The sequence below is a fragment of the Paroedura picta genome, chromosome 7 (genome assembly GCF_049243985.1).
Source record: "Paroedura picta isolate Pp20150507F chromosome 7, Ppicta_v3.0, whole genome shotgun sequence".
NCBI classification, from domain to species: domain Eukaryota; kingdom Metazoa; phylum Chordata; class Lepidosauria; order Squamata; family Gekkonidae; genus Paroedura; species Paroedura picta.
In genome coordinates this window covers 92086236-92111491 of record NC_135375.1, presented here as the reverse complement: position 1 = coordinate 92111491, position 25256 = coordinate 92086236, and the positions used below count along the sequence as shown (strand labels likewise).

Below are 25256 nucleotides of genomic sequence, written 5' to 3'. Positions count from 1 at the left end.
GCCTCTGGAACAAGTTCATCTTGAAACTGGTCAGCCATTATGGAAACCATTGACATTCCAGAACAATATCTATCTTATCTTAGCTATCTATATATATATCTATATATATTATTTAAAAAGCAGCCAAAATCAGAGAAAAGGAACAGGGATTTAATACTTTTTTAATGATTATTTTTGTGAAACATGTACTCTTTTCATACGGGTGGCTTTTACAAGCAACTTTTATCTTTGTTCCATTTTAAAACTAATCATTGTGGTTCGTGGCAATGTTATGATTGTTAATCCAATTGAAGTTTCATAATTTGGAGGAGGATTCCATAATATTTAAAAGGAATCATGTATGGATGCAGATTTGAAATGCATAAATGGGTCAAGTATCTTCCCCTTACGGTTATTTTTAATGAGTATATCTCTTTAAAAAGTTAATGGATAATGACTGTTCTGGGAGGAAAAATCCTTCTTTTTAAAAGAAGTGGAATGAACAATACGTTAATGATTTTAGATTTTGCTGCCCCCCCTTTTTTTTGGGCTGTGGGATTCTAGTAGAATCCAGCAAGTTATGTGCACCTGATTTTTCCCCTTTATTAACACATTAGACAATGTGTACCTAATGCATTAAAAAACACTAACCAACTCCTCAGGTATTTAGATATTGAGAGAGCCCCCGAATCTGTGAAAGATGTACTGTAGGCATATGAGAGGATGAGTTTTATATGCAATTTCCCCCTGAGTTACTTTCTTTGTCTCCTCATGTTTAATATTGTCCATTGCATATTGTTGTTCTTTTTGAACTACACAAATTCTTGTGGGGTTGGGGGAGAAACAGCTGAATAGCAGGCATTTGAAGTTCAGCCTTAGATATATTCCATCAGTGCTCATCCATGATTACATGGAAACATGCTGGAAGTAAAGTGGGAACCTGTACAACTATACAAAAAAAATTAAGTACTGTAAGTCATTTGTGTTTTTCTTTACTGTTGGAACCATTCTTTGGCTGTGTGTGCAATCTACATTCAGTAATAAGTGGAGTTCAATGGGAAAGAGCAGGTAAACATCTTTTCAAAATGTCACTGCCTTAGCATCTAAAACAGTTCTTAAGAGTGGCCTCTGTTCAGTCTTGCTCCTGGTGTATCTGAACATTTCAGAAGCTTCCAGAAAGCAATATTTGTGACCTTTCTTGCTTTCTAACTGTTCAAGAATTAAGCTGTATAAAGAGAGGGTTGCCATACTATTTTGTTTTCTTAATAGCAAATGATACAAGGGCAGAGCCCTAACTGAATTTAAGGCATACCAGGTTCCTAGAAAGGAAAACTGAGGTACACCTATGACCACCATGGAACAGTTACATTCTGTTGGAATAGATGAGTAGACAGCCCCATGCAATGCATATCATATACAGTTCTTTAAGCTAAAATTAGTGTGTCAATAGTTTATAGTGCCTTTGGGGGGTTTTCTTCATTAAACATGTAAGGAACTATGCTATAATGGCTCTCTATTATATTATTATTATAGCAGAAATAATTTTCACATAAACCTTTGAATTTGTTTGGATATAACATTTAAATCGCAGTCGGTTGACTTCCTTCCCCCCAACTCAGTCTGACTTTGGGGCATAAAATAAAACAGATTACTGGGTTTTTTTTGTTAAAGACATTTATTAAATGCAAGTAGAAATATGTTAAATCACAATGCTGTATTAACAGCCTTGGAACTATTTCCAACTTACTCTTTTCTGGAGAACACAGATCGCTGATCAGGGGAAAGGCTGGGCTCAGACTGCTCCCTGATTGTCTGTGCACAGAGATGTGGGTTTTTAAAAAAATATGAACAATCATATACTTTCCCACCTAGTCTCTAAAGTGCTACAGCTCAGGAGCAAATATCACATCTGCTATTCATATGGCTCAAGCCATAGAGAGATCAGACCTAGACCTAGCAAAGTCTTGCTTGGTTGACATTGCTTTCCAGAAGTTTCCAAAGTTTGATAGGGCATAATTGACATTAAGGTGATTGCTCAAAGGCCTCTTGTAGAACTTTATTACTGTTGAGTAATTTTCCTTTATCTAGCAACAAGGACTTGTCCATATTATGTGTTAAATTCCTTTCTCCATTCCTGAAACTTACTACATGATGAATGCTAATGTTCCCATTGTTTGGCTTGTTGTAATGGCAAATGCTTGTAGTGTAATTGCAGAGAATAATTTAACGGTTTATGCGATATATTCCTTTTTGTTACAATTTTTTTAAAAGAACTATTTTTGTTAATGTAAAGTTAAATATTTCAGAGCAGAATTTTTAAACTTTATTGCACTAAATGCAAATGCGGAGAGAGAAAGAGAGAGAGAAGTAATTCCTCAATGGTTGGATCACTCCTTAAGAGAACCTTTTTTGGGAGGAAAAAGAGCTACTGTTCTAGATAAGCTTAGTGGGAGGGTTGCAAAAATAGGTGCCGAGATGCGCAGTAGAGCCGAATGGCCACCAGTGTGTTTTTATAAATGGCTGTTTTGATTATGTGCTTCCTTGGAAAGGATCAGACCTTTAAAATTGCTGCTGAAGGAAACCTAGCATTCTGTAATCATTAATTGGTGGTCTTTGCCGTGTAACTAAATGCTTCGAGTTTCGTTTTTATAAATCATCTGACATCCTGATCGTTTCAGACGACTTGCAATAAAATTCAGGACAAGTAATGCAAAATAAGAAAGAAAGAATCCTTGATCAGTCGCAGAAAACCAGTTATGGAAGTACATTTTAAGACTAGCAAACTAATTAGCCTGCGTTCCTGCTAACACTTGAGCCCATGTACCCACTTCACTTAACCAAAACAAATCAATGCCATGACAATTCATTGGGTCTGTTGATGTGAATCCCAGTTCGAACGCATGTGTGTTAGCAGGAACAAGGCAGAGTCTAGGCTTAAACTAGAGCACTGCTTTAAGTCTCTTTTAATGTATATATTACATGTTACTGTAAGACTATTTAGAAGGAGAATTTAAGAGGAGCCTTAATACGTGGGGAGAGGGAAGGGCAGTCGCTCTGGCACAGCACTGGACTTTAGGTGCAGTTGCTTAAGTCGCTGCGATTTGACATCAGCAATGGAATGAAACTTGGGCTCAGCAGGTGGAAAATCCGCAAAAGTAGGATTCCAAAAGAAGGACGACGGCAGGCCACCAAAGTGGGCCGCTCCACCGAAACTGGAGCGAACCTCCGTTTCAGGAGTCAAGGTGGGAAGCTGGGATCCAGCCCAACTCGGGAGGACATCGAAACTTGACTGTTTTGCCAGTTTCGTCAAGCTTGTTATGTCCCCTGCTTTCTAGGAGCCCTGGACAGAGAGGGATGCTTTGAATTTGCAATGGGAAATTGTAATCAGAAACAAAAATTTTGTATTTTTGTATAACTTGATTGTGCAGCATTTTTATATACAGGTCTTGTTTTACAAATAAATTTGGTTTCTTAACATGGTGTTTAAAAAGTTGAATGACTATTGCTTCCTCGAGGCAGCAAACGTGAAGATGGCAGCCAGGGGTGAGGGTGGGGGTGGTATCTGATACTAGAAGCAACTTGATCGTTCAAGTACAGCAGTGGGCATCAGGCTGGTGGAGATGCTGGTGACTGTGTCCTCCATACAGCACTATAAATGTGCTTCCTGCAGTCTGGAAGAACTAGTGCCCAGATGCCTGGATCTTGGCATGTTTGGTTGCTCTCATGTTTTTACTGTGAAGGTACACCAGCACATGCAAAGTTTCCAGAACCTGCCAGACACAGCCTGTAGAATTTCAATCATCTGCCGGGTTGAGAGGACTTTTTTTGGTCATTTGTACTGTGGCTGCCTTTGGAGCCACCAAAGCAGCTAACAGCAAAACCTGATCAAACATTAAATCATCAAATCTAGTGACAGCATGCAATAAAAAAGAAAAGATATTATCCAATAGTCAGAGCAAAGTCCTGGATGAGAATGTCCTTTTCTGAGAAGCTAGTGATCAGGTTTCTGGTGGGTTTTTGCGTGTTAAAAGCAGAGAGAATTGGGTCAAGTCTGCTGTGCTAGGGAGAGAGTTTTCTCGTAACCCTTTCCCTCATGCCCTGTTTCTGTCTGTAAATTGCCTTTCTTCTTCCCGCATTCCCAGCTGTCATTTGCCCTGCAGGAGGATCTCATCCTCACCTGCTGCCTGAAATAGTGACAGTTTTCCCGCATGTGCAAAAGGCTTGTCCAAACTGGATTGAGGAGTCTGAATCCATCTCAGTGAGATGGTCTGTTCATCTGTTTTCAATCAGCTCTCAGATTCTGTGACACAGATTTCATTTTGTTTTTTGGTTTCACTATCAGAAGCCCCTCGAGGCTCAGGGTGGCAGGAAACCACAAAACACGGAATTGGCAATATCTGAACAACTCAGACCTGAACTTGACAGTGTGTCGCTGCCTGCTCAGCAGGGTAACTTCCGTCTTCTCATCCACTGTGTGTGTTTACTCCTTTCGATACCCCCAATTGTCTAATTAACTGGAGCAAGTCAAGCAGAGCAATTTCCTGCCCCTTTGTTTACTGCAAACCGATTTAAGCAACGCTTTTATACATAAAGGGAGATTAATTTATCTGGGAGCGTTTCATGTGGCCTTGGCTGTTGTGAGAATCTGCTGAATTAATCAGTCAAGCAACCTGGCCTCCTGCATACAGATGGGGCTCCAAGCTGTGGAACAAACTACTCCTAAACACATTCATTTTGATTGTCAAATGTCATTTTGGAGGTGATGCTGATGCACAAAGTATTCTGGAAGGCAGATATGCAATGGCCGTTTGGTAAACGTATCAGACCAGACCCTAGGGCTCTTTTTCTACAAGCAATCCTGTACAAATGCTAATCGTGGTACAAAGTGCCATCAGTCTTTGTTAACTTGTGGCAACCCCATGGACTTCCATAGGGGTTTTGACTGCCTTTGTTTAGCAGCCTGAGATTTGTTTGGCGATCTCCCATCCAGGCTCTAACCAGGGCTGGTTGTGCTTAGATACTGAGATCTTGTAAGATCGAGTTAGCCTGGGCTATCCGGGTTAGAGTGTGAATGTTAATGGGGGAGGGGAAGGGGAGACCAAGCTTGCAAAATGTCCATCAGGACGGGTAGGGGGACAAGGGGAGGGCTTCTATCATGCAGGGATCCTACATAGTCAAATGTATATCTGTGTGCTGAGACTTTGTGGTTCCAGCTGGCCCACCCAGTGTTGGGGAGGAGTCTAGGCACTGTCTGTCTATTAGGAGATTTTGTAGGTGGTCAAGTTGAATTGCTGTTTGCTTTGGGAAAATGTCCACGTTTCTGGACTAGTGAACATACATCAAGACCCAACTGAGGTGATTTGCCATTGTCTTCCTTTGTAAAGATGTCCTTGGTGGTCCCCTGCCCAAGCATTGGCCCTTCTTCTCTTCCTAGGTCGGACAATATTGGGCTATACCGTGCTCCCTATCCCTAATGGTCTCAGCTTTTTTTCTTGATAAATAGGATATCTTTGGGACCACTGAAACCTCCATCCTCCCGTTGATTACTCCAGCTAGGCAGGTTTGGGGGCGATAGGAGATGAGGGAGAGTTTGCCCCTCCGACAAAACTCCGGATCTATTTGAATATGAAGCAAAAGAACTTCCTCTTGGCATCTGACTTTGTTCAGGCTGGGGGTGGGGGAGGACTCATTTAAACCGTTCTGTGATCTGCGTTCATGTGTTCAGTTTACATGTGTTTATATGTGTTTACATGTGTTCAGTTGGCAAACTGCAGATCTGCAGGCCTGGTGGATATTGTGTTAGTGCTCTTATTAAGCCCACCTAGCTATTTTGTGCAGGTTGCAGCACAGTTCAAGCAAGATGCTGGAGCCAGGGGGAAAGGGTTTTAATGGTCTTTAATGAGAGCCATCGAGAGACATATCCACTCCTATCCACCTAGCCCTGTGCCTTTATCTTTACAGCTCCGCCATGGATTTAGTCTCTTGGTCATGCTGCGGTATGACAGAGCTCAGGAACCACCCTGAATATGCCTGTTAACATACTGCCTAGTAGATATTTTAACATTCCAACGGTGGACACAGAAAAACCCATTGAAATGATTGGCGACATTCAGCACGATGGCAAATTTTACCTCCGGACTTGGACACTGTTGGGTCCCCGTAGCCCTGACAGTGCCATTTATATTTCTTTCAAGTCTCAACACTTTCTAATTTGTACAACGGTACCCTGAGGAGGCTTCTATTAAGTTCGAAAGTCTCTTGTTTACAATTTGTCAAGGTTGAAATCACTCAGCTCTTTCCTCTGTTCCTAGGAACAGAGTGGTATATCAAGTACCCGCGCAGGTGACAGATTCAGTCAGGAAACTTTGGCCTCGTTCTTACAAAGAACGAAGGGGCTGTGAAGCCAGAGTGCACCATTTTAAAAAACAAATGGACACTACTACAAAAAACCTGATGACTTGGATTCTTGCACATCCAAGAGGCATTTAGGTTCAAATTCTTCTCCCTCACAGCAAGTTTTCTATATGGAGAAACAATTTTGTTTGGGAAGAATAGTCTGGCATGTGGGTTCTTACATGCTGTCTGAACTGGTTCAGTCCAAACAGTTTTCCCTTCTCTTCTTCTGTTTACATATGAACATAAGATAGGTTGGCAGCTGGCAGGAGACTCACCAGAGAGCCAGCTTGGTGTAGTAGTTAGGAATGCAGACTTCTACTCTGGCAAGCCAGGTTTGATTCCCTCTCCTCCTCCATATGCAGCCAGCTGGGTGACCTTGGACTTGCCACAGCACTGATAAAGCTGTTCTGACTGAGCAGTAATATCAGGGCTCTCTCAGCCTCACCTCCCTCACAGGGTGTCTGTTGTGGGGAGAGGAAAAGGAAGGCGACTGTAAGCCACTTTGAGACTCCTTCGGGTAGAGAAAAGCAACATATAAGAACTAACTCCTTCAGAAGATAAGAACAATTATCCATCTAGTCCAGCATCCTCTTGCATGCATGGATCAACCAAAAGTTCTCAGAGATGTTGAAGCCTCCTTATTTATTGACCTCAAAATTAATATTCCTAGCTTCTGAACTTCGAGAAATTGTTTTATAGCTCAACTGTTGAATTCCTGTCCTAGTTTTGGTTGACCCCAACCAAATGCCTGGTGGAGGAGCTCCCTTTTGCAGGTCTTTCTCTAGCAGCCGGTGCTACATTTAGGGGCAGAAGATATTCATAAAGCTTACAGGTGTATCTTCTATTATTTGGCGGAACTTGACTCCCTCAATATACCTTCTTTGTTAAGATTTCAGACGCTTTTGCAAACCTGGGGCATTTTTCAGGTGTGTAGAAAGATCTGTATTCTCTGTAAGTGGCCTCAGTCTCTGAATTTAAGTATCTGCCCAGGTAGTCGTGCTGAGAATTAGATATACTGCCAACTTCTCAGTACTATAGAATAACTATGACAAAATTCCAAATCTCTCCCCTACCTAATGAAATCTGAATGAAGTCTTTTCCTCTTTTCAAGAGAGACCTAAAAATGATTTATTGCATGTGGAAAAGGCCACCAAAATGTTGCCAAAGGTCAGGTCTGTTCAATGAATAACTGATGAGAAGCACAGGCAAGAGTGGGACCGGTGTCTGGAGATTAGTGCTAACCACAGCTTGCCAGTTCAGACCTTATGTCAAATGAAAGTAGGAATTTGCTCCGAGACAAAAAAAAAAGAAAGCCTTTTTTAAAAAAAAGTAGCTTGCTAACCCAGAACAGACTCTAAACCTCAACACTACCAGAATACCAACTTCACATTCTATCAGTCACCACCCAGACTAAAGACGGTTGTGAGAGAATTTCCTTCATGTTATGAAAACCCTTACCTGCCCATGTTAAGCTTCTGTGAAGACGATGTGACATTGCTCTCCAGGCCAGCTTGCAACCCAGTGAAAGGTTGTCCTCCTGAACAATGCAACCCACAAATACAAATATTGACCCTTTGCTGGCTCAACAGGAATGAAGAGTAAAACAAGAATAAAATACAGTCAGAGCGCGAAAGCAAGTTTGCAGAACAAAACAGTTACAATCGTGTACGGTTACAGCAGTCGTAGCATTCATCCGTTCCAAGCTGGCAAATGAAACAGGAACTAAGATTGGTGCAATCGCACAAATCTTGACGGGGTCCTTCTCATTCAGGCTATCCCAATACAGGGTTCCCCATCTAGATGTATGATATTTGCCTTGCATAAGGAAACTCTCTGAACTGGGCGACAACTCTCAAAACTTGGACAGTCTAAATGATCCCGTGTATCTGGAGCGGGACACCCATGCAGGGACACCATTTGGAAAACAGGGATCTTATTACACCTGCCTTTTGTTAAGTTGGACGGAAAGATGGATGCAACCATTGCACACTCAGAAATAAATCCCATTCAATTGGATTTACTCTGTAGTGTGTGTGTTTAGGATTGCAGCCCAAACTGCCTTTCATTTACCTTCTTGAAAATGTCCTTAAATACTACCAATTGAGAAGAAAACATCACATAACTGCTATAGAACACAGTTTGAATGCAGTGGTGCCTTTCAGACCAACAAAGCTTAATTCTGGGTATAGGCTTTTGTGGGCATGCACTTTCCATTAGTTACATACATGAAAAGTGTATATACACAAAAGCTTATCCCCAGGCCAGAATTAAGCTTTGTTGGTCTTAAAGGTGCCACTGGACTCAAACTTTGTTCTATTGCTTCAGGCCAAGGTAGCCACCCACCTGGATCATAATAGCTATAGTTATTTATTGTGGAATAGAGGATCGTGAGACTTTTTGTCTAATTCGCCTGGTTCAAGGTGGAAACTATAAGAATCTTCAAAAGCACCTCAGGAGAAAAAATAAATGGGCAGAAGGATATGCGACATGCTTGAATGCACAGGGAGAAAGAAAAGGTTAAACTCAAAACCAGAAAAATAGCCACAGTCCCTGGACAAATGATCAAATGATTTTCTGTTTCAATTACATTTCTGACAGAATGATTTCCATTCTTCAAGCACGGCTCCTGAACCAACAAAGCCACAAGAGTCAGGGCTCAAATAAGACATGCCGAGGCCTTAAACTATTTCAATTTTAAGAGGCCGCATACCTCTCAAATAATAATTTGGTATTTTTAAAGGTTTTTATTTAATTCACCTGTCCCTCATATTTTAAGGTCCTATACTTTTATTTTACATAAGTCCAGCTTTGTGAAACTAGGCCTGAGAGTTATCATTCTGGCCTTGGCTGCCCATAGCTCAGTGGAATGCTGGGAGAAAAAGAGAGGGAGGTCTGTTGCTACGGCAACACTTCACCATCACTTCTGGTCATAGAACCAGAAGGGACAGCATGCAGCAATGCAACACTCTAGCCATCTTTCCAGTGTCTATGGTAAAACCTGAATGGTTTTAGGAGATGCACAACATTGCTCTCCATTATGTGACTGGCAGTGTGACTGTGGCATTGCATGAGACCTGTTCCCACTCCTGAAAGCACCACCAGGCCGCTGCCTCAGGTGTAAGATTTCCAGGGGATTCTGATCTGTGACGTAAACAAACAGCCTGGAGGAAGGAATTAAGTCTGTTTTTTCTTCTTTTCTCCATGAGGGACATAGAGAGATCTGAGCATCAGTTCATCTCCAGCTGACTCAATCTATGCTGCATTTTGGGATCTGATCCAGTGCTTTCTGATTTCCCTTCACCCGCCAGGTAATGTGGTAATGTGACAGACTTAAAAAAGATCCCCTTAAGAAATCTAGTGGGATTGTTCTAAGGCTCATTTTAGGAACAGAAGAAAGGTGGGAAGAGCTTCAATTTTCATAGCCAGCATCGCATAGTAGTTAAAGAGGGGTGGATTCTAATCTAGAGAACCAGGCCCATTCTGCACACATAGGATAATGCACTTTCAATGTGCTTTGGCAGCTGGATTTTCCTGTGCGGAACACCAAAATCTACTACTAGGGTGCATTGAAAGTGCATTATCTATTGTGTGCGGAATGGTTTGATTCTCCACTCCTCCACATGCAACCAGCTGGGTGACCTGGGGCCAGTCAGTTCTCTCAGAGCTCTCTCAGCCTCACCTACCTCTGTTGTAGGGAGAGGAAGGGAAAGGTGTTTGTAAGCCACTTTGGAGTACCTTTGAATAGTGAAAAGGGGGGTACAAAAGTAGCTCTTCTTTCAGAAATGAGAACTGCAGACAGGAAAAATGCCTATTAAGTTTCCAGGTGTTGGAGAAGAGAATGAGTGAATAGATTGAAAAATGTTTCTAACCAGAGTCTGCATTCAGCTATTGTTTCCAACGGCTTGTAGAGGGACCTTCCCTTTATTAGCGACATCTTTAGACTTCTTCGAATATATTCTTTATGTAATATTTACATAATGACCTGAGATGAACTCAAGCATTCAAAGAAGGTTCTTGGATTCAGTCTCAGTCCAAAGTCAGACCTAGAATCACAGGTGTAGGATGTCTGATGGATGTATAAAGGTAAAGGTAAAGGTATCCCCTGTGCAAGCACCGAGTCACGTCTGACCCTTGGGGTGTCACCCTCTAGCGTTTTCATGGCAGACTCAATACGGGGTGGTTTGCCAGTGCCTTCCCCAGTAATTACCGTTTACCCCCCAGCAAGCTGGGTACTCATTTTACCGACCTCGGAAGAATGGAAGGCTGAGTCAACCTTGAGCCGGCTGCTGGGATCGAACTCCCAGCCTCATGGGCAGAGCTTTCAGACTGCATGTCTGCTGCCTTACCACTCTGCGCCACAAGAGGCTCTGATGGATGTATAAGCACTCCTTTTATGTCCTGTGGCTATATCCAGGCAGAGCTGCATGACCAAGCCTTCTTTGCAATACAGGAACATCTGCTTGCATGCTAACTGTCAAAACATGTTAGCGTAACTCAACAGAGACAATCCCTTTGGAATCAATGTGATTCCTCTGCTGGCCTCACACCTCTGTATGCGTCTGCCACACATTAATCCTCTGGGGAAGGGGAGTGTGAGCAGGTCTGCCAGGCACTTTGTGTGAGCAGAGTGGTGTTTAAAAGCAACAGTCTCTTGTGGCTTTGTATTGCAGGGGTTGGCCTGAAATAGAGAACCAAACAGTTTTCAAGTATGTCTGTCTGCCATACGCATAGTTCTCTTCTGTATTATTCATCTGGAATACACCTTGAAGCTGCCTAATACTGACTCAGAGCCTTGGTGTATCAAGGTAGGGATGTGCACTTTGGTGCGGCTCAGCCACTTCGGGGATCACCAAAGCCCGAGGCGACGCATAGGAGGACAACGCCATGATGTGGAGAGCTGGGCGGTGGTGGTGCACCAGCTGGTGGCCGCCGCCCCTCCTTTCCGCACTGTGGTGCTGGCCACCTATGCGCCGCCTCGGCTGTGCCACACTAAAGCTCACATCCCTAGTAAGTATTGTCTACTTTGACTGGCAGTGACTCTCCAGGGTCTCAGGTGCAAGGCTTTTGCCTCACCTACCCCCACCCCCCACCCCGATCCTTAACCAGGGATTGAACCTGAGAGCTTCTGCATGCAAAGCAGAGACTCTTTCAGTGAACCACGGCCACAGAGATGGTCAGGTGTCTGGGAAACGTCCCATAAGGAACCTGTGAATGTTCAAGATTCAAGGGGGTGGCAGGTTACAGTGGATGAGTGATAGGGTTGTGAGTGTCCTGCATAGTGCAGGGGGTTGGACTAGATGACCCAGGAGGTCCCTTAAAACTCTATGATTCTATGATTCTAGATATTTAGCCAGAGAAGACTGAAGGGACCGTTGTATTGGGATATTTGGTCAACATAACAGAGTTGGCCCAGTCACAGAATTGTGAGATTACATGCAGTCAAATAAATCTAAAGTGGCCAACTAAATCCAGAATCACATATATGGAAATATGGCATTGTTTCTCAAGGAGATCCATGTGACTCCATGAAAAGCCACAAAGAAAATGCAGGAGAGGAGAGGAGAGGAGAGATCAGAGGGAAGCTCTCAGATTAAGACAAAGAGACATCCCATTTAAGGAGATAATGCTTAGAGCAGGCTTTCTCAACCATGGTTTTGTGAAACCTTGGGGTTTCTTACAACCCTGGAAGGGTTTCCTGAATAGGTGGGAGTTAATTCATTTTTATATCATTTTAAAATTTATTAAACATTTATTGGGTAATATGTCTATATATGGTCATGTCAACCTGCCCCCCCTCCCAAAATGGCCAATGATGGGCCTTGAGGGGGTGTGAAGGGGAGGGGCCCCAGGTGGGCATGAACACAGCTATGCTTCCCAACCATATTCTGTATTATTGCACCATTTCTGGGGTTTCTTGAAGCCTGAAGAATGTTTCAAGGGTTTCTTAATGGTAAAAAAAGTTGAGAAAGGCTGACTTAGAGTGATGTAGCACCCCCGCTGTGCAGGCATGCTGAGTCGCATACTCCAATAAATGGATTTCTGTATTCCAACTCTAGAAGCATTCTCGCGTGGGAGGGAAAGATCTATCTCTGCTGCTCTAGAGGGCAAGACTAAAATGGCCCTGCTATACAATTCTGTGTGTGAGCAAGGGTAGCTGGGGGGGGGGGAGCACAAGCAAGGAGTAAGACATAGAGGTGCATGGGCGAGAAGGCCCCCCCCCAAAAAAAGTTCTTCCCAGTCCCCCCTCCCAAATCCAGAACTAGCCCTGGCTGAAGAGAACAGAGTGATACATTCTAGGGATAAACCAAACTACCTGGACGTATTGATCCCACCCTCCTTTCAAGTAGTTTGGGGCAGCATACTTTGGTTGAGAGAGAAAAACTGGCCAGCAAGCTTCATAGTTAAGGGGGAGACTGTAACTCAGGTCTTCCAGTAGACCACACAGGGTCTCCTTTCTGCTTCAGTATTACAGCAAGAATACCCATCAGCACCTCAAATTCTATATCTTATGCCCTTTTGCAAGACCGTGATTAGTTAAAAACTATCCTGCCTCAGAATGATATGCTTTTTGTCCCAGTGCAAGAGGGGTTAATAGCCCCAACTCCACCAGTTGATAGCTGCCAACTTGTGCCAGCCACAGGGAAAAATCTGACAAAGCCCCATGCACCGTTGTGCTTTCAAATCAGCACAGCTTAATCTCTTATCATTTCCTTGGTCCGGTAATCGCAGTGTCTGGTGATGATAAAAAACCCAGGAGAATTACAGAGACTCTAACTAAATTGCCTGATTAACCAATCGCGGCCTTGCAAGTGGGCGTGAAATAAATAGCTTTTAGCTAGAGATGGCAATTATTGCCATAACACTGAAGCAGAAAAAAGGGAGACGTGATCATGCTCCAAAGAGGTTTCAGAAATACTGAGCAATGCAGAAATATTTGGCCTGCCTGCATGAAAGATGTTGTGCTTGCTTGGTTGTGTGTGTGTGTGTGTGTGTGGGGGGGGGGATTTTTGTATTTTTTGTTTATTTAATGGATGTTTGCAAACATCAAAGTTTCAAAAGCAGCTGAAACTGATACAGTGGCTTCCAGACAATTGGTAGTGATAGCCATTAGGATTGGCAGTCATAGTGGCCGTGACAGTTAAAGTCCAGGACTACCCGATCCTACTGTGGACTCTGTGCTTGGTCCTCTTAGAATCGCCCATGTGCCTGCATACACACCACCACCCCTACAACCATTTTGGCCAGGTCCCTGCTGGAGGTCTGGGGATGTCTCATCCCCATCCTCTGACCCCTGCCAGTGCTCCGCTGACTAGCAGGAGGAAATGCATAGGCAAAATGGGGAGAGGGTGACTGTCATTCCGAGCATGATGGTGGAGCCTGGAAGTGATGTCATCCCTGATGCGCTATCTAATCTGGCGAGTCAGGTTCAATTCTGCACTCCCCCACATGCAGCCAGCTGGGTGACCTTGGGCTCGCCACCGCACTGATAAAGCTGTTCTGACCGAGCAGTGATATCAGGGCTCTCTCAATCTCAGCTCCCTCACAGGGTGTCTGTTGTGGAGAGAGGAAAGGGAAGGCGACTGTAACGGCATATAAGAACCAACTCTTCTCCTTCTCCTTCTCCTTCTCCTTCTCCTTCTCCTTCTCCTTCTCCTTCTCCTTCTCCTTCTCCTTCTCCTTCTCCTTCTCCTACTTCTACTTCTACTTCTAATTCTAATTCTAATTCTAATTCTAATTCTATACTGATTTGCAGCCCAACCCAGACCTGGGGTAATTTCTAACATTTTCTCCCATACTTGGTTCGAGTCCATTTACTTTCTGCCGACCTACCCCGCCTCACAGGATTGTTGTGGGGACAGGCAGGGATACACCATTGGGGAGAAGACAGATGTGATAAATAATCAACTAGGATATAACTTTTTACAGTGGTACTGAGCAGATTTTTAACACTTGCAGCCCTAATAAAGGGGAAGTTATTTCAGGCTGATTAATTTTAAAGAGCGGGACTCCATGTGCACACTTGGCTGAAGTGTCAATTGCTCTGAAAGAGGCTATGTTCACACTCCAGCTAAGACTGAATGGCAGATCTGCAGGGATAAGCCACAAGGGTGACTGAGGCAATGAGCCCTTATGCATTAAGATGTAAAACAGCAGGTTAGCAACACACTGGGCAGAAAAGCATTAAAGCATTCTGCACATAACTCCTCCAATGGCAAATGAACAGGCAGGGCTGCTCAGAAAGCGCTGACAGAATTACCAGCCAAAGGCCTGCCTTAGGCTTCCTTATCCTTCCTGTACTAGATATGATGGCCAGGCCTGGCCTGACAACAAGCAGCAGGAGACTGGGTGGCACAGGGAGGGGGTGGGGAATGTCAGTGACAGCCAAAGAAATCCGGAAGTGATGTCTCTAGGAATCAGCAGAAACACTCTTAATTTATACACACACATATATGTATATACCCGCCTTTCTCAACTTTCTTATCATTGAGAAACCCCAGAAACATTCATCAGGCTTCCAAAAACCCCATAAGAGGTGTGATGTCCAGAATATGGTTGGGGGGCATAGCTGTGTACATGCCCACCTGGGGCCCCTCCCCTCCCCTTCCCACCCCCTCCAAGTCCAAGGCCATTTTGGGAGGGTGGGTGGGTCAACATGACCATACATGGTCATATTATTCGATAAATGTTTAACAAATTCAAAAATATATATGCAAATTAACTCCCACCCATTTGGGAAACCCTTCCAGGGCTACCAAGAACCCCTAGGGTTTCACAAAACCCTGGTTGAGAAAGCCTTGCGTATACACACAAAGAGACATTTCACTGTTTTTTTTCTTGCACCAGTGGGAAGCGAAAGCCGTGGGGGGGGGGGTTTGATGCTGGCATCCCCTGAGGCTCAGCAACCCCCTTCCTGCCTCAGGCATCCCAAAGAAGTATGCAAGCTTTTGAGTTCTCTAGAACCAGCCTGGGAAGAAGAAAAACTCTCTGTGGCAGAAAGGGCATTGGAAGATGTACAACAAAAGCTACAATTCTGGGCAGTAAGCCTCATGGAATGAAAGGGATCTTATGGCCAAGCAGAACTGCTTATGATGGCTGCTCCCCAAGCGTACAGTTCTAGGACACAACGCATGTACTTCCTGAACTCGAGACCTGGAAATGAGACATTGGGTCAGCTTGAGTATAGCCCTCCTCTGCTTTGGTGGTGTCGGATTCCCAGTGCTGAGGGTTTGCTCCCTCCCTATGTAGGCTTCTCAATGTCACGGCTATGTGCCTCTGAGTGCCAAAGGAATAAACAGAGAAGGAAGTGGATAGCATTACGGAGGGATGCAGGGACTGTGCTAGGACATTTTAGGACACGTACGTGTAGCGTGGAATCACACTGCACAGCGACAGCTGATACAGGACGAGAACAACAGAAGGGATTTACAGATGTATTTTGAGCATGGGTGTGTGAAAACACCCTGAGTCATCCATGCATTATTAAAAGATGCCTCATCCAAACTTAAATGCTTGACCCGCTAGCTCTTTCAGGCTTTCAAGCAAAGCAGGATAGACGAACACGCTGTGTGCTGCAGCACCTTGGAAAGAAACTGGTTAAGTGTACAACCAATTTCCAACCCTCTAGCCCTAGAGTCAAGGCGGCTAGCGTATTGGGATTGTGCTAGCCCAGCTGTGCCCCCTGCTGCCCTGGCACTTCCTTGTAGAGTACGTTCCGGAGAGTCGTTCACGAAGCCCTTCTTTAGCCAATGCCTCACATTTTAGAAGAGGGTAGATCATTGTCAATATTTGTTTCCCAGTAGCTGTTGTCCAAGGCATGACCTGATCCCAGGGAGTTCAGAGCACCCGGGATAGATAAGATACTGATTGTTGACTGGCCCAGCCCAAAATCAGGAGATAGTTCATTACTCTCCGGTGCAATAGCTCCCTGGGGATGTGACCTGCCCCTCACTGTCCTTGACTACGTCTGCAAAGGTATCTTTCTCTGCATACCACAATCCATGTGAGCCAAGGCTATGCTGCTTTGAGAGGTGGCACTGAAATCATAGCCTGCTCCCTGCAGGCGACGGCTGAGATTCTCCAGAATTCACCAGTGCTCCTCCATTCCCCTGATCATTCCATGTGCCTTCTTTTCTTGGCATCCCTTGAGCTTAATCCTGGCACAATGCTTATATCCCTGCAAAAAAAAAACAGAAAAAGGGGAAAAGATCCAATAAGCCGCTGTGTAAAGCATTATCCAGAAAACAATTCTGCTCCCTGCCAACAAAGATGTGCCTTTATATAACACATAGACTTTCTTAAGCGTCACTGCATCGCTGAGAGCTGCTTTTCACCCCCAACCCCCTCATCTCAGAACTCCACTTCCCAGGGTCCTGTTAGAAGAGGAAATGACTGTTGAGACAATTCTAGATTGTAGTTCAGATACACGCTAGGGTTGCTTTCTCACTGGATAATGCATGAGTTCAACAGAAAAATACAGCCCGGACAGCACAACTGCTGAGTGAGCTCTCACTGTCCAGGACTTGGAACTGTCTCCTTCCCTGCTTCTTGTTTCTGATTTCTGTACATTCTCATCTGCCAGTCTTAAACTATGTCCTCACTGTCTGAGCAAGGGCACTGGCTATTTTGCAAATGGGAGAGCTGGCTATTGTTGTGGAGGCAAAACCTGGACGTCTAGCCCCCTCTAAGGTCTCTGCAGTCCTGCCTGCCAAGATCTGAAAGCAAAGCCTTTGTCTGTTTCTCATGCTGCTGGAGGGCTCCTTAATATTGTGGGGGGGGGGTTATAATTTGCTCCCCACCCTGTCTTTGCTGTGTATACAAACAAGGTCTCTGATCCTACCTAGTCAGAAGCAGACATAACCTCAGTGAATGAGAATGGTATGTCTATAGAATCAGAATGCTTTATCAAAGTGAATGAAACAGTGCAACGATGGGCGGAAAAAGGGAAATGCTATGTGTGCCTATCAGGAGTTCTTTAGTGGGGAAATAGGCTCACTGTACTGGTTGGACAACATCCCTGTTAGGCACATATCAATTGAGTTACTGTTTCCGCTTGCTGCTCCCACCCAGTAAAAGATGTCAAATAGGGAGGTGTCTGGGTAACTGTCAGATGTTGTTGACTTCTTGAATGATGAAATAATTCTGTTTGAATTCAGAACACTTACTAAATTTAACATGGATGTTGAAATTAGCACATTTGAAGGAGATGTTCTATCACCCATTTATTGGAGGAATGTTTTGAATATGGTGATCCATTAAAATTGGGTCTATTCTCCCCTCCCTTACAGTCAGAAGCAGAAGAATCAACTATACTACCTCAGGATTGTAATATAATTTTGCTTTCTGTCTACACCAGGCCTTATTTCGACTTTCTTGACTCTCAGATAACAGATCAACAAGATCTTGCTCAGCACAGAAAACGAATCTATCATGAGTCCGTTATTCAAACGGTTCTATATAATCTGGGATAGTCCCACGATTACTGTAAGGGCCACAGAGCCCTAAATTTAGCCAGACGAGTGAATTGCTATGAATCTTGAAACCCAGAGCCTTATGCTGTATAGATCATCTCCACTAGGTAGTCTGTCTGAAGAAATCCCCCCTCCCCCTGTTGCTGATGCTCTATGCCAGGGGTAGTCAAACTGCGGCCCTCCAGATGTCCATGGATTACAATTCCCAGGAGCCCCTGCCAGCGAATGCTGGCAGGGGCTCCTGGGAATTGTAGTCCATGGACATCTGGAGGGCCGCAGTTTGACTACTCCTGCTCTATGCTAAGTACACTGAATTGGCTGATTACTGTCCTCACAAATCCACAAATAAGAGTTGTGCTATGATTACTGCAGTAATCTCATAGTGCCCTCTGCTGGATATTTCCTGTAGAGTTAGTAACTATTTAGAAAGGATACTAAATTTGAGTCCAATGGCACCTTTAAGACCAGCAAAGCTTTATTGTAGGGATGGGCTTTCATGTGCTTGCACACTTCCTCAGACAACGAAGTACAGATATAAAGAGAGAGTAAATTAGCAGTAAATCTGTAAGCAGCATCATGAAAGATATCCAACAAAAATGCAGCATGTTGAAAAACTAATAATGCCTTGCTAGAATAACACACTAAGTTCAATTGCCATTCACAAAAACATTACAGGGAATCAAAATATTACTGTTAGTGATTAATGGCAGTCACTTTCCCAATTGTGAACAGATGTATTTAAAAAGAGACCTGTTGCTAGCCCCATCCAACTCCACCCAAACATAGAGGCATTCCCACAAGTGACAAGCTGTGCTGAAATCGATCTCCTGTCCTAAGACCAGAGAGTTAGATTCTGAATTGCATTACATACCTCATTACATCACATAACAGTCCCATGGTGTGATGAGTTTCTTGTGGTGCAACAGAGCCTCAACAAGAGATCACAACTTCAATTTTGGTGTGTTTAATTTCACCACAACTCAATCTACTATGTCCAAATTGCTCTGAGATATTAATGACTTTAATGATCATTCAGAGCCATTTGGACATGGTAGATTGTGTTGCGGTGATATTAAACACACCAAAACTAAAGGTGTAATCTCTTATTGAGGTTCTATTGAACCACAAGAAACTTTTTGCCTGTTTTTTATTGTAAGCATATCTACTAATTTTGCCCACTGCATAGTATATTTCTGTTTGTAGACACAATAATATCAAGCATTATACTGTTGACCCTAATATGCCCCTAAACAATACATAGGCCATTGAAAATTATTGATACTGCTCTCTTTTTTTCACAGAATGACCCTTTGAAACATGACACTAGTGAGTGATGGAAAAGAGGCTTTCTAAGCACAAGTGAGGTGCATTTGAGGACACTAAGTAAGTACTGGGAGTTTCTACAATGGATAGCTTCTCTCATAGGTGCTGGTGAGGGGCACCTCTAAGATTGGGGGGATCAAGAACTGCTATGAATCCTCAGTATTTTCTTCAGTTTTCTGGTAGAGCAACGCCCCCTTCTATACTGAGTCACCTAGAACATTTATTGTCATGAAGGACGTTTCTCAGTGGATGCAGAGGCGAGTCCTCTGGCTAACAGATACAATCACCTGCCATTCCTTCTCAGAACTCGCTCTGTCTTGATTCAATACACTGGAAATACAGCAAGGGGCATTTAAAAACCAAAGAAATGATGTTTGTCCCTTTGGCACTTGATGAAGCTGCGATTTTCTTTATAAGCTACTTGAAGGATTGCCTCCCTGCCTATGCCCCTCAAAGAACTCTATGCTCTGCCACCACCAACCGGCTAATGGTCCCTGGTCCTAAAGAAGCCTGCCTAGCCTTGACCAGGGCCAGAGCATTCTCTGTCCTGGCCCCCACCTGGTGGAATGAGCTCCCGGAGCAGATCAGGGCCCTGACAGAGCTAAAATAGTTCCACAGGGCCTGCAAAAGGGAGCTCCTCCACCAGACATTTGGCCAGGCATAACCAACAACATCTGCAGGGCCCCTGCTCCCTCCTTCCCAGAAATCCATCAATGTGCTTCGCTCCTGGACCTCTTTTGCACTGTTACAATTATCAGTTAGTAGTATTAATGTTATGGTTATTTATACGTTGTGGATTGTTTCTTGTATCGCTTATATGTTTCATGTAAACCACCCTGAACCACTGGGGAGGGCGGTATATAAATGTAATAAATAAATAAATATTCAAGAAATATTGCCCCCCCCTCCCTTTGTGGATAAATATGACTTATTTAAGGCACCATCTAGTCAAAGAGCTTTCAAATTTCCTAAATATATGACTGTCCTGCTTAAGTAAATGGGACAGACTCAAATGCACATTTCACTTACTTTCTCATTGACTAGAATGAGACTATTGAATTTTAGTGGGTCATACCCGAACTCACTGATGGACAAGTAGACCCTGAGAGGGGGAGAAATAACACTAGGAGCTTTGTGCTCAGCTAAGCTAGTGTCAGGGCAACTTAGTGTTTGCTGACAGGAACTCATACTCCTGTACAGAAAGAAGAAAGGTCATCCCAGTTGATCACTTATCACCTGAGCGCTGCTTAGAGAAAGACAAAGCAGTCACAGACATTCACATGTTGGCACATCCGCAACAGCTGGGAGGCATTTTACAAGAGTTACAGCAGTCCAAGGAGAAGTAACTTCTCATGTGACAAATGCACAGAGACAGTGAATTTTCCCTAAGGGTTTCACTTCAATGCAAGTGTTAAATAGTAGGCAAATCAGTAAAGACCTTCTTCTTCTTTCAAAGAAGCATTATTCAATGTTCAGCTTTGTGGCCTTTGACCTTTCCAGACCCAAAAATGCAAACAAGGTACCAAGAGGTATACTTAAAGACCTACGGGTTAGGACCATGGATGGAACCTCTCCGCCACTGAGCAACCTCACTTCCTTGGCCTGTTGATCATTCAAAAGAGTCAGGAAGAGTGAGGAAGCATGGCACCCTTGCTCTCAATGTATCTGTTGTCCAAGCATCAACTGCCCACCTCTGAAAAAAAAAGCTCTGTAGGAACTTGTGACCCAGCAGAATCATATCCACAACTCATTCATCCACAACTCATTATTGAAGCCTATTGGTTTCAATAATTTGAGGCACACAGAGACCCATCTAGGTGCAGTGGTTAAGAGCAGTGACTTTGAATCAGGAGAGCTGTGTTGGATTCCCCAGCCAGCTGGGTAACCTTGGGCTAGTCACAGTTAAGAGTTGTTCTTGTAGAACAGTTTCTGTCAGAATTCTCTCAGCCCCACCTGCCTCACAGGTCTGTTGTGGGGAGATAGATTCAAGTTGGGAGCCATATTGGTCTGAAGTAACGGAACAAAATTGGAGTCCAACAGCACCTTTAAGACTGAAAGGTGCAATTGGACTCAAATTTTGTTTTGTTGCGGTATAGGAAGGAAAGGAGCAATTATAAGCAGCTTTGAGACTCCAGGTAGTGAAAAGTGGGGTATAAAACCTTCATTATGTGATGTTTCTCATTCTGTTGTCTGATTTTATTGTCAAGGTATCCTCTATCAGAAGCTTTACTAAAAGACAGCTTGGCTACCACTGTTGATTCATAGCTGCCTACAATAAGAAGAGTTAGTTTTTACATCCTACTTTTCTGTATCCTGTTCCAGAACCTCAAAGTGGCTTACAATCACCTTCCCTTCCTCTCCCTTCTCTCCACAATGGGGATATTGTGGGGTAGGTGGGGCTGAGTGAGTTCCAAGAGCATTGCGACTGGTTCATGTTCACCCAGCAGGCTTCATGTGGGGGAGTGGGGAATCAAACCTGGCTCTCCAGATTAGAGTTCACCACATTCAACCATGCTGAATGTTTGCTAGAAGGAAACACACTGTGAATTTACTCAAGACAATGGTGGCCAGCAAGTTTGCCATTGTGTTGTATTAATTGACAGATTGCCTTAAAATACTCCCCAGGGTCACACTTAGAACTTCAATGGCAGATGTACAAGATCTGTTGGTAGATAAATCAATTTGGAAATAGTTCCCTGGAGGGCCAACTTGGTGTAGTGGTTAAGAGTGGCGTCTTCAAAACTGGCAAGCTGGATTTGATTCCCCTCTCTTCCACATGCAGTCAGTTGGGTGCCCTTGGGCCAGGCACAGCCCTTATAGTGCCGTTCCAACCAAACAATCCTGTCAGAGCTCCTTCAGCCTCACCTACCTCACAGGGTGTCTTTGGGGAGAGGAAGGGAAGGAGACTGTAAGCTGCTTTGAGATGCCTTCTGATAGAGAAAATTGACATATAAAAATTCTTCTTCGAAGACAATACAGTACCAAATGTTATCAGTGTGAAGTGAACATTCCACAACTTTTCTTACATTATCGCTTGAGGAGTTTTGCGAAGCTTCCATATGACTAGTTGTGGACCCAATAAAAGGCATCACCCCACCCCAGTTTGGGAGCGATCTGGACTGATTCAATGCAAGAACTGCTTCTTTCCACATCACAAATACATATATTTAGCTCTTCCATTTTACAAGAGGCTGAGGAATGGGCCTGCAGCGCAAGAATAGGACTTGGAGTGGTTTGAGCTTGTTAACTGGACAGTAGATAATCCTGGTTACGTAACAGCTTTAGGAAATCCTGTATTCTAATTGGTTGAAACATTTGATTCTAAAGCTTAGTCCCAAAGCATCAGCTGCGGCCTGTTTGTTTATTGGGGCAAACCACAGAGAACAGAAGCAGTCCTCCAGGGATATTATTAGCATGTGAGCATCTATGATGTCTGTGAACAGCTTTGATATTTTCCCTTAGGGTAGAAGGTAATATGCAGGCAGAAATTATTTTACTGATTTAAGGAGTCTTTTAGATTAGTGGTCCCCAACCTTTTTATCACTGGGGACTGGGTCAATGCTTGACAATTTTACTGAGGCCCGGGGGGGGGGTAGTCTTTTGCCGAGGGACGTTCCCACCGCCTGAGCCCCTGCTCCACTTGCTTTCCTGCCGACACCCCTGACTTCCCGCCGCCCGCTGGGTGCTGCTGCCAGCAGCAGCTGCACAGTGCCACGGCCTAGCCATGGCAGCTGCTAGAGAGCAGCAAAGGTGAACCAGCGGCAGAGTGACAGGGCAGCCCCCGAGGCAGCAGCTGGGGAGGAGGACAAGGAGGAGCCGCGGCCCGGTACCAACTGATCCACGGACCGGGGTTGGGGACCACTGTTTTAGATTACACACAAAGCATGATAAAATCAGTGCCCAGTAGCACCTTTAAGACCAACAAAGATTTATTAAAGGCATGAGCTTTCGAGTGCAAGCACTCTTCCTCAGACTAAGAACTCCCTTAAGTCTGAGGCACTCGAAAGCTCACGCCCTGAATAAATCTTTGTTGGTGTTCAAAGTGCTACTGCACTCTGATTTTATTGTGCTACTTCAGACCAACACGGCTACCCATTTGAATCTACACAAAGCATGAACATTGTTCTTCTATGAGCCACTGTGAAGTAAAAGAGTCCCAGATGAAGACAGCAGAGATTCCAGTTCCAGTTCCCCATTCTGCCATTCATGGAGGTGACGCTGTCTCTCAGCCTAACCTCTTTCACAAGATAAAAACAAAACTGAGGGGGAGATCTTTGTATGCCCTGAGCGACTTGGAGGATTGGGGGGGGGGGGGTGAAGATACCATAAATTCTGCTCTATTGCCCCCCATAGGCTGTTTCAGATAATAGTTTTCTGTGCAACAATAAGCAACCATGCCTCCCAAGTCTTTGACATGACTAGCTAATAGATTTGCTTGAAGAACAGGTCTTTTCTACCTTCCAACTGGTAGCAAAATATACACATATTGGGTTGTAGGGGGCTTCCACTTGTAGTACATATGGGAGGAGGACCCGAAGCAACAAAGCAGAAACAACGCAAACTAGGGACACTCCCTATGTGTAAGTAGACGTTTTTTCACTTGCACAATGGCAACTTTTGATCTGGATCCAAATGAAACAAATGAAACTTTCCATCCTGTCTCCCTCTGACCCACTGGAGTCCAGGGATTTCTATGCAATGCTACTCCAGAAGGATAAGAGTCTCTAAGGCAGGCTATTTCAACCTGGGGTTGGGGTTTCTTGATGGCACTGGGTTTCCCAAATGGGTGGGAGTTAATTAATTTGTAATATGTGTTTTACATTTGTTAAAAATTGAGTATGTGATATGACCACATATGGCCAACCTCCCGCTCCCATGGGCAATGATGGGCCTGGAGGTGGTGGCAGGGGGAGAGGCCCTGGGTGGGCGTGTACCCAGCTACGCTTCCCAACCATATTCTGCACAATCACACCACTTCTGGAGTTTCTCAGAACCTGAAGAATGTTTCGGGGGTTTCTCCACAATAAAACAGTTGAGAAAGGCTGCTTTATGGAAAGACATGAGGGATCTGCAACAAGAAGAAGAAGAAGAAGAAGAAGAGTTGGTTCTTATATGCCGCTTTTCCCTACCTGAAGGAGGCTCAAAGCGGCTTACAGTCGCCTTCCCATTCCTCTCCCCACAACAGACACCCTGTGGGGTAGGTGAGGCTGAGAGCATGCTGATATCACTGCCCGGTCAGAGCAGTTTTATCAGTGCCGTGGTGAGCCCAAGGTCACCCAGCTGGTTGCATGTGGGGGAGTGCAGAATCGAACCTGGCATGCCAGATTAGAAGTCGGCACTCCTAACCACTACACCAAACTGGCTCTCCTGCCGAATTAGTCTGGACCTAACCCTAATCTCATATAGAATCATAGAATCATAGAGTTGGAAGGGGCCATACAGGCCATCTAGTCCAACCCCCTGCTCAACGCAGGATTAGCCCTAAGCATCCTAAAGCATCCAAGAAAAGTGTGTATCCAACCTTTGCTTGAAGACGTCCAGTGAGGGGGAGCTCACCACCTCCTTAGGCAGCCTATTCCACTGCTGAACTACTCTGACTGTGAAAAACTTTTTCCTGATATCTAGCCTATATCGTTGTACTTGTAGTTTAAACCCATTACTGCGTGTCCTTTCCTCTGCAGCCAGCAGAAACAGCATCCTGCCCTCCTGCCCACATATGTGTGAACCGCTTGAAGAAAAACACTTTTCTCTCTCTCCCCCCCCCTCTCTTATTTGTTACGTAAGCTCAAGTGTTTATAACACTTCATAGCTACTAGTAGCCCTAGTAGCACACTCCTATCAGGTAAGTCTGGGAGCTAAGGCTGAAAGAACGGTGCCTTGACTAATGGCACAATCCTATTAATCATTTTTTTAAATTTATATTTAAAAATGTACATCCCAAGGCAGCTCGCCAAATTTGATAAAACAAAAGGAAAATAATAACACTCAGAACAAGTATGAGAAAATTAAAAACACAGAGGGAGAACACTAGCCACAGAACCCCCCAAGAAAACCTACCCACCACCCGTCAAGCATACTGAGCCTTGTCAG

The 25256-nt window shown here is 44.2% G+C and overlaps 1 protein-coding gene across 1 annotated transcript in view; it reads left to right on the top strand.

The window, feature by feature from the left end:
* SLC44A1 (solute carrier family 44 member 1) overlaps positions 1-3454 on the top strand; it is an 81994-nt gene extending 78540 nt beyond the window's left edge. Inside the window, exon 16 of the mRNA XM_077345385.1 lies at positions 1-3454. Coding sequence (XP_077201500.1) covers positions 1-24 — 24 coding nt within the window. The 3' untranslated portion in view covers positions 25-3454.
* The last annotated feature ends 21802 nt before the right edge of the window (positions 3455-25256 follow it).